The sequence below is a fragment of the Anarhichas minor genome, unplaced genomic scaffold (genome assembly GCF_050575085.1).
Source record: "Anarhichas minor isolate MPS153535 unplaced genomic scaffold, ASM5057508v1 ptg000055l, whole genome shotgun sequence".
In the NCBI taxonomy this organism is placed as follows: Eukaryota; Metazoa; Chordata; class Actinopteri; order Perciformes; family Anarhichadidae; genus Anarhichas; species Anarhichas minor.
In genome coordinates this window covers 5,250,154-5,268,677 of record NW_027466501.1, presented here as the reverse complement: position 1 = coordinate 5,268,677, position 18,524 = coordinate 5,250,154, and the positions used below count along the sequence as shown (strand labels likewise).

General features: G+C 43.5%; 1 protein-coding gene across 1 annotated transcript in view; it reads left to right on the top strand.

Annotated features, from left to right (window-relative positions):
* Positions 1-9,678: 9,678 nt before the first annotated feature.
* LOC142932019 (transmembrane protein 178B) overlaps positions 9,679-18,524 on the top strand; it is an 85,195-nt gene continuing 76,349 nt past the window's right edge. The window contains exon 1 of the mRNA XM_076076213.1: positions 9,679-10,069. Coding sequence (XP_075932328.1) covers positions 9,679-10,069 — 391 coding nt within the window. The remainder of the gene's footprint in view (positions 10,070-18,524) is intronic.

Here is an 18,524-nt window from a genome sequence, read left to right as displayed (position 1 = left end):
AGAAACGGATGGACCCCTTTCAACCGTGATGTTTAACCGCAGAGGCCACGCCGCCGTCAGCCCAGACCTTTATATGGCCCGCCGGCCGCACACGCGCTCCGCCGGGGCGACAACATCCGGTTGTGGCTCCTGACTGATGCACGCGCACACACAAAATAAGAATCGTTATCACATCAATATAATGTTCCAACAGTGAGTTTGTCGTGATTTTTGAAGTTTTTTATTGTATTACTAAATGAGTGATGTTTTGTTTCACATAAATACATAACAAATGAAAGCTTGGGTGGGTAATGTATTTCAGAAACATTTATCCTTCACACCTTAATTAACAAATATGTGCACCAAACAAAAAATGGGAAGAAATGTACTTGTTTCATTGTTTTTGACTCTATTTGGCATGAAGGGCTCCATTACTTCAACACTGTGGTATAGAGGGAAAAATGTATGATCTGGTTAAATCAATGTATTTAGAAAAAAACGTGCTGTTAGAATAAGAGACAAACAAACTGAATTCTTCACCAGAGAGGTGTTCGTCTGACTTCATTTAATGTATATATAAATTAACTTGCTGTTCAGTTGAATCATTGTGCTGCTCCTGGCCTCTCCCATCTAGATAGAGAGGTGACGTGTCTGTTTTATGGTGATGACCTGGTTCTACTGTCTCCTACTGAACAAGGACAACAACAGCTGGACAGAGTAGAACAGTTCTGTCGGAACTGGGCCCTGGCAGTAAATATAAGGAAAACTAGTACGAGCTTACCATAAATAACCATACCACTGAACATAGTATGAGTCCTAACTACCTACCATAACAGCATCAGGGAGTTTCAACAGGGCAGTGAATGCACCAAAAAATAATCAAAGAGCTCAAATGCAATTAAGACAAAATTTCATAATTTCCGAATTCCAAGTAAAATGTGGTTTAAACTATTTAATAGTGTCATCGAGCTATTTGTGCTGTACGGTAGTGAAGTATGGGGTCCACTCAGTCATCATACCCATTGGGACAAACATACTGTACATCCAACAGAATCTTGACATGTAGAATTCTGCAGATACATTTTACATTTCTGAGACAGATCCTAACCAAGTACGGGCTCAATGTCCACTTGAAATCGTAATAGGAAGACACAAGAAATCATTGCAACCAAGTGTGGGGTCCCTGTTTGACCGGTGAGCCTCAGACAGAAATGTACTTCCTCCTAAAAGGAAAAACATTCAATGGAATAGGGAACTTTTTTTAGTTTTTATACAAATTCAACTCTGTAATCCTAGATTTCAAAGAGTTATATGACCTCTCAAAATTAAAAATACTCATGGGAGAAGGAGACAAGGCATATCTTGCTGCCCAACATGTATCAACATGCCACAACTTCAATGACGACACACACGCACATTTGTTTGTTGAAATGTAATTGTAATACGCAATATATCATTATTATGACGTGGTCAGAGAGTTCACAAGAGCTTCATGTGAGGCAAATGAGAGAGTATGCTGTGAAGATGGCACGACTACTTCATCAGCATTTTGTGCCATTGCTCCTTCGGATGTATACAACAATGGCCCAGCGCCCAGTAGCAGTATCAACCTAAAAATGTAATAACCCTGTGTAAAAATGCATGTTCTGTGTCTAAATTGGATAGTTTTATGTAACCTGTTCCTTACTTTATATTAAATTGTTATGCCAATTTTCTTTTCATCATTCCCCCGACTTTATCCTGCACGTCTTTTATTTTGTTCAGCTTTTGTTCAGATTTGATTACGTTTTCATAAATTGCTGAAAGTAAAGCTGCTCTGAGTACATGGTAGATCTTTTGAATTATTGCATCTTTCTATCAACAGTTGTCTTTTAAGTCTTTTTAGCAGTACACAGTCTATTTCTATAGTGTTTTTATTAACAGAAGAGGGCGCCAGATATGAAGCTACAGATTCTTCTGGACATTTTCACAGAAGACAGGAAATATATGGGCCACGAGCACAGTCTGAGGGTCAGACAGTCTGGCAGGGATCAGCACCTCTGCCATGAGCAGGGTTACACTGAGTGTTATTTACTGCCCTCAGATTACACCAGAACAGCCAGTAAGCAAATAAGCCTTAAAATGACATTTTTTAACATTGCACTTCATTGCTGTGCAGACACTTCATAATACAAATGTTTATTGTACCTGCAAATGGATCTTCACAGAGACCTGGCTCCATCGTTCATCCCGGATCAAGCTGCACTTGACGGGCGGACAGCGGTCAGAGAGCAGGACTCTGGAGGAGGACTCTGTGTTTACATCATGATGCTGCTTAAACACAATCAAAGTTGATGGACAATGTTTTCCTCATGTTGAATTTTTAATGTGAAGATGTCGGCCATATTATCTGATGTGTTTCTGTTGCTGCTGGTTACATTCCTTATGATGCAAATTCAAGAAATGCACTACAGGAATGTACTAGTGTTTTTGTTTTCTTTGTTTTCTTTGTTTGTTGTGTTGAAAACGAGCGTTTCGTTGTGCATCCCTGTGTTGCATAATGACAATTAAATCCTTGAATTAAAGCTGCATGAATTGATATTTGGTCACTTGTGGTCCGGAACAAGAGATAAACATTAACATCATATCACCTTATTAAGTTATTATTGTGAAGGTTTTGGCAAACAGTTTCCTATATTCATATCCAGCAGACACAGAGCAACATTATCTTATGAGTTGAGTTTGTGTCCACTTGATGAAACTAAGTTCAATATTCACTCTCTTTTCGCTCTGTTTTTGGTCTCCTGAGAAGAATATCTGACTCTTGAGCTGCTAAATGCTCCACTGTGTTCCAGCTGGTCTCACACTCTGTCTGTCTGCTTTTTACTGCTGAGCAGGAAGTGTACAGATGATTCATTCAGGTAGTTACTCGTCGTTAGTTAAGTATTTTGTGTGACCTCATCTAAAGTGAGAACTATCTATGGCTTACAAATCATATACAAATGACATTAAAAGGCCAGCAGTGCCTCAAAACTCACAAAAGTCGAGGCAAATGGACACAACACAAAGCTATCAAGAACATATCAATATTTATTGCAAGATGCAAACAATGTACTCATAAAAACATACCTCTCAGCCATTCATTCATGTAAAAAAACAAACAGATTTTCCATCAGGAGAACATGGCTGGACATTTGTAACTATACAACTGTACTGTTGATGTAAAAGGACAATAAACCTCTGCCATCTGATATTAAAACTAATTTCTATCAAGTGTAAACATGGCTGTATAACGCCAACGCCAACAGTGGACCACATATATATAATAATAATACAATTCAACAACTGAAATGCTATCTTTCAAACATTTGAGAGCACCATTGATGATCTAGGCCAAGTTTTAGTTTTCCCATTTCTACGACTTTAGAGTAGATGTGAAAACCTTCCTATTTCCATGGTCAGCTCTCCTGATCTCTGACGCCACCATCACAGTTTTTTGTTTTTGGCAGCAGGTTCTGGAAGCCTTACAGGCTTTGATTGTGTCCTCTATTACTGGGTCCACATTGTGGGGCAAACCCACTGAGTTTCACCTGACTGTTTTAGTTTTTAAGGAGTTCCTTATACTTACCAGACGCAGCAATGAAAAGCTCTGCGATCGGAGCATTGACCACCACAGTGTTCTGGTCCACCTGGACATGCTTGAAAGCAGCTGGCAATGTCTTCACTGCTTCACAGCAGTATGAGCTATGTTTTTGTGTTAAATATTGGAGAGTTGGTTGTTAATTACTTACCTTTTTTGACAAGGTGAAATAAAGCCATTTTAACACAACCTGCAAGTGTCATCTTTGGAAAATGTAATTGTACTGGATTCATTTAAATTTATTTCAGAGCGTGCGTGAGTGTGTGCGTGAGTGAATGGGAGAGAGAAAAAGCAATTACACAAGTTACAAAACTACAAGCCTGAATTAAGAACGCAATACTCGATTGTCATAAGCTTAAGACTGAACCAAATAGTTCAAAGTTCTTACACGTCATTCACAATGTTAACATTCAAATTATTATTATTATTAAAACGTTGCAGTTCTAGTTCTCCCTCTTTTATTGTCTCAAAATCTCAATCAAAGCTTTGCATGTAATAAAAAAAGGCATTCCATATAGAACAAATAAGCCTGCAGGGCTACAAGCGAACAGCAAAGACCTCGAGCCTAACACCACTGAAGGCCACAATGTAGCGCAAGGACAACTTTTTAGATATGCAGATCCATTCTATGACAACAACCTATGGACACATTGACACTCTTCATATTAATCAATCCATTCTGATAATATGGCAAATGCACAGACCAGCATCACAAAATTAGCACGGCTATTTCTTCCTCTGGGCAAATTTCTCAATGTCTTGGTGAAGTCTTGTAGCGGCTGAATCAGTTGGAGGAGCCCAACAGCACAGCCGGGGGAGCCGGACTCCACTTTCCCCAGAAGCAAATGACAATTCATGCTCGGAACCTGTCATCGCGATGGAGTTTACATGTAATACCGATTCTTGTTATGTCCTTGTCACTGTGGAAGGAGTGCGATGCTCCATAGTAGTTTTGCCAGGAGTGAGGAGGAGGTGGGGCAAACTCATCTACTACAGCATGATATTGACACAGGGGATGCACGGCCTATCAAGTGTCACCCACGCCGCCTCTCGCTGGCTCATCATCAGGCTTGTGATGAAGCTTTTTGAGCATACTGCAGGCAGATATCATCGAGCCTTCTGAGAGCCACTGGGCAGCAGCAGTTGTCATGGTCCCCAAGAAGATAAGCGGCTGGCGGCTCTGCACTGACTACAGGCCTGTGAATGGGGTAACCAAGAAAGATTCATACCCTCTGCCCTGCATTGATGAGTCTCTGGACCTGGCAGTTCAAGGTCCTCAGCTTTGGACTTTGTAATGCCCCTGCCACCTTTGCAAGGTTGATGGACAAGCTGCCTGCTGCATGGCAGCTCCTTCGAGGCCGCCCTGGGGTCTCTACGGTTGGTGCTGGAAAAGATCAGAGCAGCTGGCCTGGAGCTGCTCCATGAGAAGTTCCACTTTATGCAGAGAGAGGTATGTTTTTTGGGACATCGGTAGGAGGTGAAGGCATCGACACCATGGAAGAGAAGGTGCAGGCAGTCACAGACCCATACAGCCCATCCCCACCAACCAAAAACAGCTGAAGAGTTGTTTAGACCTGGTGTCATACTACAGGAGGTTTGAACGGGGTTTGCGCCACTCTTTCAGCTGCTGCAGAAAGGCAGATAAGACTTCAACGTGAAAGACATGGCTGGGGCATGCCACATCAATGCAGACACCCTCTCACATCACCCATGTGCTGCAGACGGGTGCCGCTACTGCGAACGGAGGGAGACCTGCAAGAGGGAACTGTGTGAAGAGGATGGAGACTGTGCTGCAGACAGTGGACATGGCAGAGTGGTGGCAACACCAGGTGCAGGACGCAGACGTACAGACTTTATTGCAGTGGGTGGAGGCACAGCAGCGGCCACTGTGGGAAGAGGTGGCAGTGTCCTACAAGGCAACCAAGGGGCTGTGGTCTCAGTTTGGGTCTCTGCGCCTGAGTCAGGGCAAACTCCAGTGGGCATGGAAGGAGCCAGCAACAGGGGGGGAGAGGTGGCAGTTGGTGGTCCCCAAGGACCTGTGGGATGCGATGCTGGAAGCCATGCTTGGAGCTGCAGGGTCTGGATATTTTGGCATTTCTAAAACACTTCGCCGTCTCTGCCAGGGCTTTTACTAGCAATAGTGCAGGAGAGACGTTGAGAACTTTTGCCGCCACTGTGACTTTAAGGGTCCCCCAGGTCGTTCCTACTCTCCATTGCAACAGTTTTCAGTGGGGGCACCGATGGAAAGGGTGGCAGTGGATAAGGTAGGTCCGCTACCTTGCTTGGACACGGGATACCGCTACGTTCTCACCGCCATGGACTATTTCACAAAATAGCCAGAGGCGTACGGCTTCCCAGACCAGGAGGCAGAGACTGTCGTGGAGGCCCTGGTGGAAGGCATGTTTAGCTGTTTCAGAGTAGCGGTCACCATACACAGCGACCAGGGGAGGAACTTTGAGTACCGGGTGTTTGCCTCCATGTGTAAGCGACTGGGCATGCACAAGAATTCCACCTCCCACCTGCGGCCCCAGAGTGACGGCTTGGTGGAAAGATTCCATCCCAACATGGGCCAGCAGCTTGCCATCACTCACCTCCTCAACAGGGACAGCCGTTTACCCTTGGTGCTCATGTCATGTCGCTCTGCAGTTCAGGAGACCTCATCCTGTACGCCTGCACTTCTCATGCTAGGGAGAGAGCTCCACACCCACGTAGAGTTGGCCTTTGGATGACCACCTGAATCCCCAGACACTCCCCCAGGTCCTGAGTACACCAGGAGACTGCAATGCAACTATGACATGAGGGCAAAAGGTAAGCACTTTCAGACTGGATAGCTGGTCTGGGTCTACAGTACCACCTGCCTAGGTTACATCATAATGACTGGCGACTGAATATTAACCAATTGAAACACAAACACACGTGTATGCATTAAGTATATTCTTTATATATTAATTTTAGAAACAGTCTATTTCATTGGATAAGGCTGAGAAAGGTGAAGTACCGATACGTTCTGCCTTCACTAACAGTAGTGTTTCTATATTGTCAAAATATAAATGACTTACAAGGTTTTTTCCGTTGTAGAACCATCTGCTGCACTGGCTGCACCGACTGAACTGAAGGGTTCACAAGTAGATGGTAAATGCATGTAACATTTAAACGTATCTGTCATATTCACTGTTCTAAACCATTGATTATGTTTTGTGATCCTTCTCTCCTTGCAGCCGCCGCTCTAACTGTAGAGAGACCTGTGCCTGTTCCCCAGGAGCTCATGTGTCTGCTGCCAGAAGGAGCGGGTCGTCCATCAACAGAGGCGACTGTCAGTCCCTGGTGAGTACTATTTGACCTGTATTTGCCTCTTAAAAATATACTATATGTAGTGTTCATCAAAACTGTTCTTTAAAGTTACTGCTGCACTGTATACGGACAAAAAGTGTCCAGCTTGCTGAGTTTCACAGACTACAGTGTAGCTGTCATGTTACATCCTTGCTTCATCTTACTGTCAATAATAATAATAACATGTTTAATATTCTCTATAGTGTCAAAGGCCCCCCTGATTTCTCCTGAGACGTCTGCAGAGCCCGCTCAACTGTCACCTGCACAGAGAGATCAACGTTAGCATTAGAAGTTTTTCATGTCAAAAAGATTAAATCAAGACGCACCCAAAATTGTACTAATTTCCTCTGTGTTTATTCTTGTCTGACTAGGTGAGCCGTTACCCAGGCCGTTAGCTGTCCCCACCCGTCCTCCTCCACAGCTCCCTGGCTACGACCAGGAAGTCAGCCAGTGGACCTGTTCACAGCAGAGGATCTGGATGAAGACAGAGCTGGAATCCACGGGTCTCTGGCCAGGCTCCTTTCCTATGCGCAGCCTCATGAAGATGGTGTCATTGTGGCATCTCCCTCCCCAGCCAGAATTAATCGACAGCATCTCTGATCTTCCTTCTCCAAAGTTTTTTCAGCTGGAACTGGATGCCTCAAGGAAAAGGGTGGAGGAGAGAGGACAGCAGAAGAGGAAGAGGACTGAATCCCAGCCCACAGGTCGCAAGTGTCGATTCTGTAAGATGGATCTGAAGCAGGATCCAAACCGTCCTCATATTCATACGGGGTTCCCTGGAGTAACAGGGAAGTACATTTACTGCCCTGGTAAAGTCTTTTCCTTTTACAAAGACCAGGGCATGGAGAAGCAGACGACTTGGAACTCATTCCAGGTCGTCTCCTTTTTATGAGAAAGAAAAAAAGAGATGGGAGGTTGAAAAGGGAAAGTAAGAGAAAAGGGGAGTGTTTTGTTGTGTATATGTCTTTGCTCATTTTAATAATTACATTATTTTTATCCATCCATCCATCCATCCATCCATCCATCCATCCATCCATTTTCCTCCGCTTATCCGGGATCGGGTCGCGGTGGCAACAGGCCAAGCAGGCTGACCCGGACCTCCCTCTCCCCGGCAACATGTTCCAGCTCATTCTGGGAAATCCCGAGGCGTTCCCAGGCCAGCTGGGAGATGTAATCCCTCCAGCGTGTTCTGTGAAGACCCATTATTTTTATTATATACATTATTATATCTGTTTAACATATTTGTGTTGTGTATTTGTGACCTTGCACTATTGGCTCTGTGTTCAATATTTACTGTCCCTGTTGTGTTTAATAAATATATTTCATTCACTAATGTTTACATGTCTCATTAATAAGTGAATCATTATAGTGAACAGTAAAAACTGCAATATAATAGGTTAATAGCCATAAATAAGTCAAGGACTTGATAATCTGTCTGCCACTACAATCTAGTGATAATCAGTAAAAGGTAAAGTTGGATACACATTTCTTGATTTATAAATAGTTCTTTATCATTGATGAGTGGCTTTGACCCAACTGAGACTCAACCTGCGTATGAAAGTGGCTTTCAAGCACCTTGGACAGCGTTAATAATGCTGCAATTTCATTGGCTGTCAGCGTATGCCGACTATATGCGACTGGCCTCCGCGTGCAGGTGCTGCTTTAAGGCCCTTATCATTTCAGTCCATAATGTTTTTAGTGGTTCATGCCTTAAGAAAAAATTTAAGTTTGACGAAATAACCACAAACATGGTAAACCTGGAGCACTCAGACCCCTGATGGTCTGGAGCCCTGGGACAGCTGCATCCTGCCTCAAACATGTTTTAGGCTATAATACATAATATAATACGCATTATAAGTGAAATTCCACATTCTCACTCTTTGGTCACTTGCCATTGACTATGTATACTATATAATGCACAGGATTTGAGTAACAGAAATAGCTTAATACACAACATCAGTAGCATTTGATATAAATAGGCTAGTAATAGTAGCACAGAAGTATCAGATGGTCGCTGAGTCAAATGTCATGTAGCCTGTAAGCTAACACGGTTCTCCCGCATACAGACTGCTGTTGATTGGTCCATGGACAGGCCGTCATTCTATCAAACGTCGGCTAAAGGGGACGCTGACTGTGGCTGAGCCTTCTACCTCTCCTGCTGATGGTCTGCGGTCTGCACCGGCTCTGTGTGGATAAAGCAGGTACAGTTATATTAAGCTGGTCCTGTCGTGTGAGTTGCATATTGTTCCTGGTTTAGTATGACATTGTATAAATGTAGATATGTTTCGGTTCTATGCCCCCTTTTTTGTCTATCGTTTTAGTGTGTGTTATGCATTAGGGCGCATTTTGTGTGAAATATAGCTTCGTATGCTTGACCCGTAATGCTAATGTGTTTTGTGCATGTTGATGTCGCCCTGCTCAGATGGATGGATGCTGAAGATCCCGGGCTGACATGAGATAAGCGTCCTCCTCTCGGTCTCCGCCGCCAAGCTGCTGCACCGCCGAACACTCAGGCAAGACGTTGTCGCTTATTCGCCCAAAACACCGGAATACAGGGATCTAACATTTTATTTCGCCAGTGAGCCGTGTTACCGGAAAGGTTTTCCTGCTCTTTGCACAAAATCGCCACCTATCCATATATAATGGTCCCGACGCTGCTCTCCAGAGGTGATGTGAGCTGAACTCGCGGGGAAGCCGCAGAGAAGCTGTTCGTGTGTCGAGGTGCTGATGCGGCTCTGACAGAAGCGAGCATGGCTGCCGGGAAGTTACTGCTCTACGCCGGGCTCTCTCTTTCTCTCTGCGCCCTGGGCATGCTGGCTGTGGCGATGTGCTCCGACCACTGGTACGAGACTGACGCCAGGAGGTACAGGGAGCGGTGCCGAAGCTTTTCCAGCCGCCGCAAGGACCCGGGCTTCATCTACATCCCCAACAACAGCCTGCCGCTGCGGGCCAGCCGGAGCAGCCGGAGCAGCCTGCCCCGCTGGGAGGAGAAGCTGCTGCTGGCCCGGAATCGACGGCAGCTGTTTGCCATGAGCGCCGCGGATGAGTGCAGCAGGCAGTATAACTCAACCAACATGGGGCTGTGGAGGAAATGCTATCGGCTTGGCTTCGACCAAGACATCGAGGACCTCATCCGGAAAGGTAAGGATGACATAAACAACCAGCTAAAGAGGCTATACGTCTTTGCAGATACAGCAGTGTGTAATCCAGACACCAACACAGCACGGATGTGACATCTATCATCCGGCATTGTGACGATTGTTCATTTGACCAAAGGGCGAACAAGGGCATCCAGCTATTGTCTTGCTTATGTGGAAACAAATGTTTGTCCGAAGAAAGACACAGCGCCCTGTCTCTCTGTGTGTGAGGGGGTCTGAACGGCTTGCTATTTTGCAGAAAAGGGGTTTAATTATGACGTCGAATAGCAGTACGTGCCTGCTGTTCCTGTTGTCAGGTCTGAGTGCTGGCATGACCCTGCAACTGCAAATAATGATATAATCATTTCAGGATGTATGGGCTTGTCATAACCACTCAGCACAAGACAGGAAGAGGTGAAGGGCACTCAGAGCTGTTTATGTGAGGTCCTACATCTTCCATCAAGTTGTTTCAGTTAGTTGTGGAGGAGGCCTACTCATCTCCAGAGATCCATCACTTAGGTCTAGATCTGCACAGGCTTAATGGTGACTGAATTCATCTGCTAGGGCAGGGGTGTTCAATTCAAAGTCAATGAGATCCAGTTCGAGAGAATCTCCTCATGCAAAGGTCCATGTTGTATGTGTATGCTGCATGTTTTAACTCCTTTACATACTGTTGGTTAGTTTAATCTACAGCAATGCATCATATTCTATAAGATCATCATATGTTTGTAGTGTCAGTAAAGAACAATATGTACCTCTGAGCTGAAGTACAGTAAAAAGTACAATATGCAGCCCAAACAGGCAGCAGAGGCTATTGTTGAGACGATTGAGAGATGTTGGTCTTCATATCGGCACATAAAGATCCGCCGTCTGTTCTGGGAGGATTTGTTTCTATGTTTCTAACTTGTAAGAGTTAAAGATTCACAATGTTTTGTAAAGAGGGGCCGTCGGAGCACAACATTACAGTTACGGACACAAATTATGAAGGCTTGAGAAGAGAAGGGGGCCCGTGATACGCTTACAAAGACGCCACAGAAACATAAGCTATATAAATATTACTGAGACCTGATTTATAATAAATAAAACAAACATGAAAATCTCACTTTTTTACGATATGGACTTAAAGACTTGATGCTTTCTGTTGTGGCATCTCTGTATTGCAATCTTTTGTTACTCTTTGGCTGACATATTAACCGATGATCAGTATATCAATATCTAGTATTGATATATCTGCTGTAGGCTAATATCAGTCGATATGTCTGCCTGGCTTATTTATCATTTATCTGGCTGATGATCCAACAAAACAAGCAGTATGAAAACAAAACAACTTGTTATTTTTGGTATACGTACGGTTCCCAACATTTTCATGAAAACATGAACTTATCAAATAATCATATTCATATATATGATATATTATTTAATTATTATTATTATATTTGTTACAAAGTGCTTCAAAATAAAAATATTCAAGCCAAATAGGTTCCAGAACCAAAGAGGTGAAACAAGATGGAGCAAGATTGTGCACCAGATCACATTGGTTGTATGTCTTAGACTCTAAGTGAGTCTTTAGAAGGGATTTAAAGGAGGATTCTGAATCCGGCTCCCGGAGATCCTCAGGAAGGGAGTCACACAGCTGAGGGGCCCGGACAGCAGAGGCCCCGTCACCTTTCTTGACCAGCTCAATATTATTGAGCTGAGCCCTGTAATGAGGGTCATACACCAATAACAGTATGAAACATTGCTATTTCATTTATTGTTCACATGCCCGTTGATTTCTACAGTTAAAGGTCATTCACAGAACCAACAGGATTCATGTTTTAAACGGGGGGAGATGTTTGTGAGCAAAGAGAATCATAGAATCTTACCACTTGTGCCCCTGTAGCTGAGAATACTACACAGGCTTCTTATCTGTTAAAACGACAAGGAGACGGATGTTTCTGATGAAGGCTACTGGTCTGAGTCCAAACTGGAAGAGGAGAGAGTGTGTTACTCTTTGAATATATGTGTGTGTGTGTGTGTGTGTGTGCTGCAGCAGCAGCTGTGCCTTCCTTTGAGGATGCCTCAATGGGCTTGATGGCTTACCATCTGCAGTAATGGGCAGCCCACAGTCAGTGTGCTCAGTGATCAGATGAATGCCTCCATAGAGGGTCTGATCTACTCCACCTCTCTGCTCCATCAGCATGCAAAAGTACAGCGTGGTTTGTCATCACGATGCATCTGACAAGAGCTTCACATTGATGGGTCAATAAGGACGGAACTGTAGCGATTAACACAATTTATTTCTATGTGCTCGACATGTGCAGTAGTGTGAATGATCGTGATACAGTGACATCCAGCTGACAGTCAACCACAATCCACCAACAACAACGATTAGTATCACAAGAGGCCATCTTTTAATTGACGGTTTGATTCCTGGCTCCACCAGTCCATGAGGAGGACTGTGTCTAAAGTGTATGAATGGGTGAGTGATGAGCAGTGGCAGTAATAGCAGCAGTATTAGCAATAGTAGTACCAGAAGCAGCAGTAGCAGGAGTAAATGGTAAATGGACTGTTTTTCTAGGTTTACAGCTTTTTTTTTGGGGGGGGGGGGGGGGGGGGACACCGACACAAACACTTAAAGGAATCATGTGTTCATGTGTTTCTTTTATTGACAGCAGGCCATCTTCACCACCCTGAGAACGTTTAAAAAAACGCAGATATTGTTGTGGTTGACGCGACATATTTTCTGTCCGCTGGTGGGAGTGTAGCCCCGCCCTAAAGCATCCCCTGCTTTATGGTCTGTTTGACTCTAAATGGACCATAATGTACTAAATGAACATCTTGCTGTATTGAAGAAGACTTGAAACTAGAGATTGAGACCATAAACTCATGTTTACAATGTTTACTGAGGTAATAAATCAAGAGAGAAGTAGAGTCATTTTCTCATAGACTTCTATACAACCAGAGGAGTCACCCCCTGGTGGACACTAGAGAGAATGCAGCTTTAACACACTTCAATGTTGGCTTCACCTTTTAGAACAGCAGGTAGCTGTCTGCAACCAAAGCTTTCTTATTGTCAACAGATCCCCAAAGGGTTGTCATTACAGTGTGAAATATTACTATGAACAATGTGGAGTTTTAATTCCAGGCAAAAATGTTGCTTTTTATTCCAATACAGTTACAGTTATACATTACTTTGCTCATATTATCACTTTAAGTACATTTTATAATAAATCACTTCACATTGTTATTTATTGCATAGTTTTGTAATGATCTTTCAACCTCACTGTATATGTACTGTTTGAACATATTGAATAATATAGTTACTGTGAGATCAATCAATCATAAGACAGAAAGGATATGATGAGGACATGTACTGAACTGACCTGTGCAGTCATCCTCTCCTCTAGATAGGTCGCTGTCATACCAGCCTCTTACTGTTGCTGTTAATTCAACATTCAACTCATGTTGATAATCCCAACAGTTGCTTTATGTTAATTTAGTTTCTGTTGCTGAGACTAAGCACAATAGGTGACCTCCTGCTGTGGGAGGAGCTCACTGACTCTCATTCTGTCTGTCACAAGGAAAAGCTCCCGGAGAGAGAAAGGGAAAGATGAACTAGCAGCAGAGAGACATCAGGCTACAACGTGGTTTGGGACAGAGGAGGAGGAGAAAGAAGGGAGGAAAGCCAAGGATGGCTGTGGAGACATGAATGTGTGAGAGACGAGGATTACATAGAGAGGAGTGAGCGGCAGGGGTGGGGGTTTAGGCCTCCTCATCTTATGCCATCTGTTGCTCTGTGAAGAAAAGGCCTTTCAGGTCCTGATCATGACATTCACAGTTCCATCCAAGCAGAAAGAGCAGGGAGAGGCTGTGGATTGGATTACCTCGCTCCTCAGGGGCCTCGTATCCTGGGGAGGGCAACATTTGACTGTATGGGAGTCTAAAGGTGCCTCTTAGGTGCACTGCCAACGAGCCTGCTGGCAAAGCTGCTCATCGAATAGAGACATGGAGGTGTAGGGCAGGCGGGCCTGGCTGCTCTCACTTCTGGTTTGACTGGCTGGTGGATGATTAGCAGGGAAAGTGAGCTGGAAGCAGATCAGCCTTTGATGTTTCATTTCAGTGAGAGTGAAATGAAAGAGTTCTGTCCACTAATCGTCTGTACTGTATTGTAGAAGTCATCTCACCAGAGCGAGCTACTCGAGGCTACAGTAGCCGCTGCCAGCATCACATACCTGAATCCCCGACCGAGTGGCTTTGTGGGCAATGTCGGCCAAACTGACAAGAAAAGGTGATATCTCTTGTTCAACAGGATCCATTTGATCCTTTTCTTTTTACAATAGTCCATTGTGAGTCCAACAATGTAATCAGGGTGCAATGCTCAATCAGTGGAACAGTCTTAAGGCATCGTTTTTTTTTAGACAGCGTATCGTAGAGACATGACGGGAAATTAAGGATAGAGAGATGGGGGATGACATGCAAAGTTAATCCCAGGGTGCATCACAGGTCTCTTACATTGCATCCATGCTTCCCTCCCTTGAGTCTTAGTCCCTTCCACTGGGGAAGCATGTAGAGACGCAGGAAACCATGTGAGGAGAGAAGAGACAAGGAAATGTGTTATTTGAGAAATGAGACGTCCTTTCCTCTGAAGCGTCACGTGAAGCGACGTCTGTTTCTGATGACTGCAGCAGCTGATCACAGCTGGATCAGCTGTCAGTTGGCTTTAACAGCTGTAGAGACTTTAGATGGACTATGTCTGCACATGTGCTCACATCTTTCCACAGAAAGACTTTACTTGCTGAGCCTCGATGAAAGGTAAATGTCCTGATAATCACAATAAACCTAATTGAAGATTGAGGATGGGGCTTGCTGTGTAGTTGATCTGTGAAGGTATCACTTCACAGTGAGTTTGCTTAGTGACCCAGACCTCTTTCAATGTACTTGGGGTGTGTTTGTGTTAAGATATACTCGACTCTTTAAAGCGGTTCAATCTGCAGCCATGTTGTATTCAGTGTAAAGCAAAGCTTTAGAGTGAGGTTATGTATGTGTGTACATGGTTTGTTGTGAAGCAGACGCAGGGGTTCTCTCGTCTTCATGGAAACAGTTGAATTATTCAGAGACATGTGGCAGCCCTCCTCATTAGTGGCCTGCTGTCTGACTGCCTGTCTGTGCTTTTCAGCTGCTGCTGCTGACATTTACACCTTGAGACCAATAAAGAACACAGACACCATACTTCAAGACTTTATCTCTTCAGAGTTCAATGAAGCTTCACTCAAATACCATGAGAAGTATTTTCAAAAAATGTCAAAATGCAGTAGGAGTTATGTACGCACTACATGCGTGTGATGCATGTTTGTGTGAGTTAAGCACACGTGTGAAACACATTGTGATTCTGTTCTACACAGGACTGTACCCAATGGTTGGAAGCTTCAAAGCTACGTTCAACATTGATATTCAAACAGTCAAACAGTTTAATGTTACACAGCTGCTTGTGTATCTGCATGCACTCTGTTTAAAGACAGGATTTCTGCACAGTTGCAGATAAAGAACAGGCTACACAAATATTACTGTTAATATACTTTTTGTGGCTGCGTAGGATTGTTGCAGACTTGTGTAATAACAGTCAACATTTATGGATAAAAGATTCTGAATAATCTTTTTAACTATCAAAAATATTTTGCTTTAATCCATGTGTTTATGTTTAGCCTTTCAAAAACACTTTCATCGAGGTACAAACACTGCGCTCCCGCTTGTCGCACACACTTGTATTAAGGGGGACGTCTCGCAGCACCCTCACAGCACCATACATCATATTTATATAACCACAATCACACAAAATTATTTTCAAAATTTTCAAAATTTGACGACAGACATTTGAAGCTTCATTAAAAAACCTTCACAGAAGCTCTGAATGTAAAGATGCAAACATTGGCTTCAGCTCTAGTTCTACATGCTGACTATGTGGACAAAGGAAACTCACTGTAAGCTTCAGGCAGCTTCTCACTTCAGGATTACTTAGATTACGTTTTTTGTCTACTCGGTTTTTTCAAGTCTGGTGTTTGAACAGCAGAGGGAGGATTCAATGAATATTCGATGATGAATTCAAATCAATGGACATTTCAATTCTTTAGAAGGCAGCTCTGTCTCCTGCGACGCTCTCCAGTCTCGTCCTCCTCTGGCCCGTATAATCAAACGTTTATCAAGTCAAGACCTCGCTGTGGGCCTGTAGGAAGAGCCAGCATCAATCAGATCCCTTTTCTGCCTGCCCAAAGACTGGCTGCCTGTGAGGAGGGAGAGCAGATGAAGGGAGCTCTGTGGCCACAGCTGCCTCCCTCACAAGAAAGGCCTTTTTACTGCTCTGGACTGCAGGACAATACCAGCTGTATGCCCCATAAAGGAATCATTATTGTGCAAGAGCATCCAGGCTGGATGTTAAGTGAAAGGCAGTAGTTATCTTAGCTTTGTGAAGCTCAGAATATTGTCTCACACTCACTTCAAACCAGAAATTGCTCATTTCCAACACCAGACTAACACTGGAGGGGCTGGAGGAGAGCATCGTCATCCCCTGGTTTGTGTTGTCATGGCAACGTGCTGTGAGCGTTTGACAGATGATGTTCAGGCAGACTGAGCCGGGGCGATCAGGACGAGTATTTCTTTGAAGGTTAGACAACAAAGCTTCTTACTTGAGATGATGACAGGAAGGAGAGACTGCGTTCCCACGGTCTGCAGCGCTGTGTGTCACTGAAGAGGAGAAGATAACAGATACAGACACTTCTCATCAACATGCTCTCTTTCTGTCTTCACTCTCTCAACCATATCTGCAGGCATAAAACTGACCAATAACAGTGGTCAGAAGTTTGTGAGCTTCAAGTTGGAAACAACATGAACGCTCTTAAGAAGATGTGATTTATTTTATTGCATTTAGGGCATTTCAACAACACGTGGAAGGGAAACAGATCAGTTTCACCAGTCATTCCCAAAAAACACAAGTGCTGCTTTAACTGACTTGTCATCAGGATTAATGGTCATGAATAACTTTTCTAACAAATGTAGCTCTGATATGTGAACAAACATTCTCTGTGATGACGTTTAACAATCCAGATCCAGATCCTCTCACTGACGATCACCTGTCAGCTGTTTATGTTTTTACGTGACTGTTAGCGCTGTCAGCCCCGTTAGCTACGAGTCTCCGGCTCAGGTCTTGCGATGTTGAGAGCCTCTGAGCGGGAATCGAAAAGCTACCCATCTCATATTATGCACCGTTAACCATAATCAGTAAACAGTTATATGAATAATTATTGTTATAGCGATTAGTTACAATTTTGGTTGGCACTGACCATAGACTGCATATTAGAAGTGGATGCACGTGACGTCCCCCATCGGTATATGGACTATGTTTTCAAGACTTGAGTTTGGCATTTTTGCCGTTGGCAATTTAGTTTAGTTAAGTGACAACCCTAACCCCAACCCTAACGCTCAAGTGACATGAGCGTTTGGAGCTAAGTACAAACTAACACTTAACAAGTCATTTTTAGGTGACCAAAATGTTAAGACAAAAAACCCAAACCAGATCGTGCGATAGTAGTGACCTGTCAATCACAAGGTAGCCCCGCCCTAAAGCATACTATTTGACTCTAAATGGACCATAATGTACTAAATGAACATCATGCTGTATTGAAGAAGACTTGAAACTAGAGATTGAGACCATAAACTCATGTTTACAATGTTTACTGAGGTAATAAATCAAGAGAGAAGTAGAGTCATTTTCTCATAGACTTCTATACAACCAGAGGAGTCTCCCCCTGGTGGACACTAGAGAGAATGCATGTTACGCATTGGCTTCAATTTTCGGAGGTTGCCCCTGGCTCTCACAAATGTTGTTGTCCTGCTAAAGTTATCTTGAGGTGAGATTGATTTGTCAATTTCTGTTTCCACAGACAATCATTTTTTTTTTACTTGAGCTAATACAGGTGGTGTAAAGGCAAAGAAGGATTTGTTGGTCCTCCACTGTCTACTGTTGGTTTTGGCTAGTCATGCAGGGCAAAGAGGATATGGAGAGGAAAGCCAGTGGAGTTGCTTCTTATTTAACAGAACAGAGTTATATGAATTGGATGGTGCAACACAGCTAATACAATATTTTCCCTCAAACATCAGCACTGTCACAATGATGGGAGTCAACGGTAACGGTCAGTACACTAAAGCTGAAAATGTATTATGTAGAAATTTAGAAAATACAGAAATGTAATTGAAGCAACTATCCTTTCGTCATGGGAAATACATTTACATAAAAACTAGTGCTGGGCAAGTTAACGCGTTATTATCGCGTTAACGCATTAATTAATTAATGCCGACAATTATATTATCGCGCGTTAACGCAGTTTTTTATTTATTTATTCACTAGCTTAGGACCCCACCTCGGCCGGAGCGAGCCTTCGTCGGTTGTTTGGAGTGTTGAGGAATGGTTGATGGAGATTTAGCCT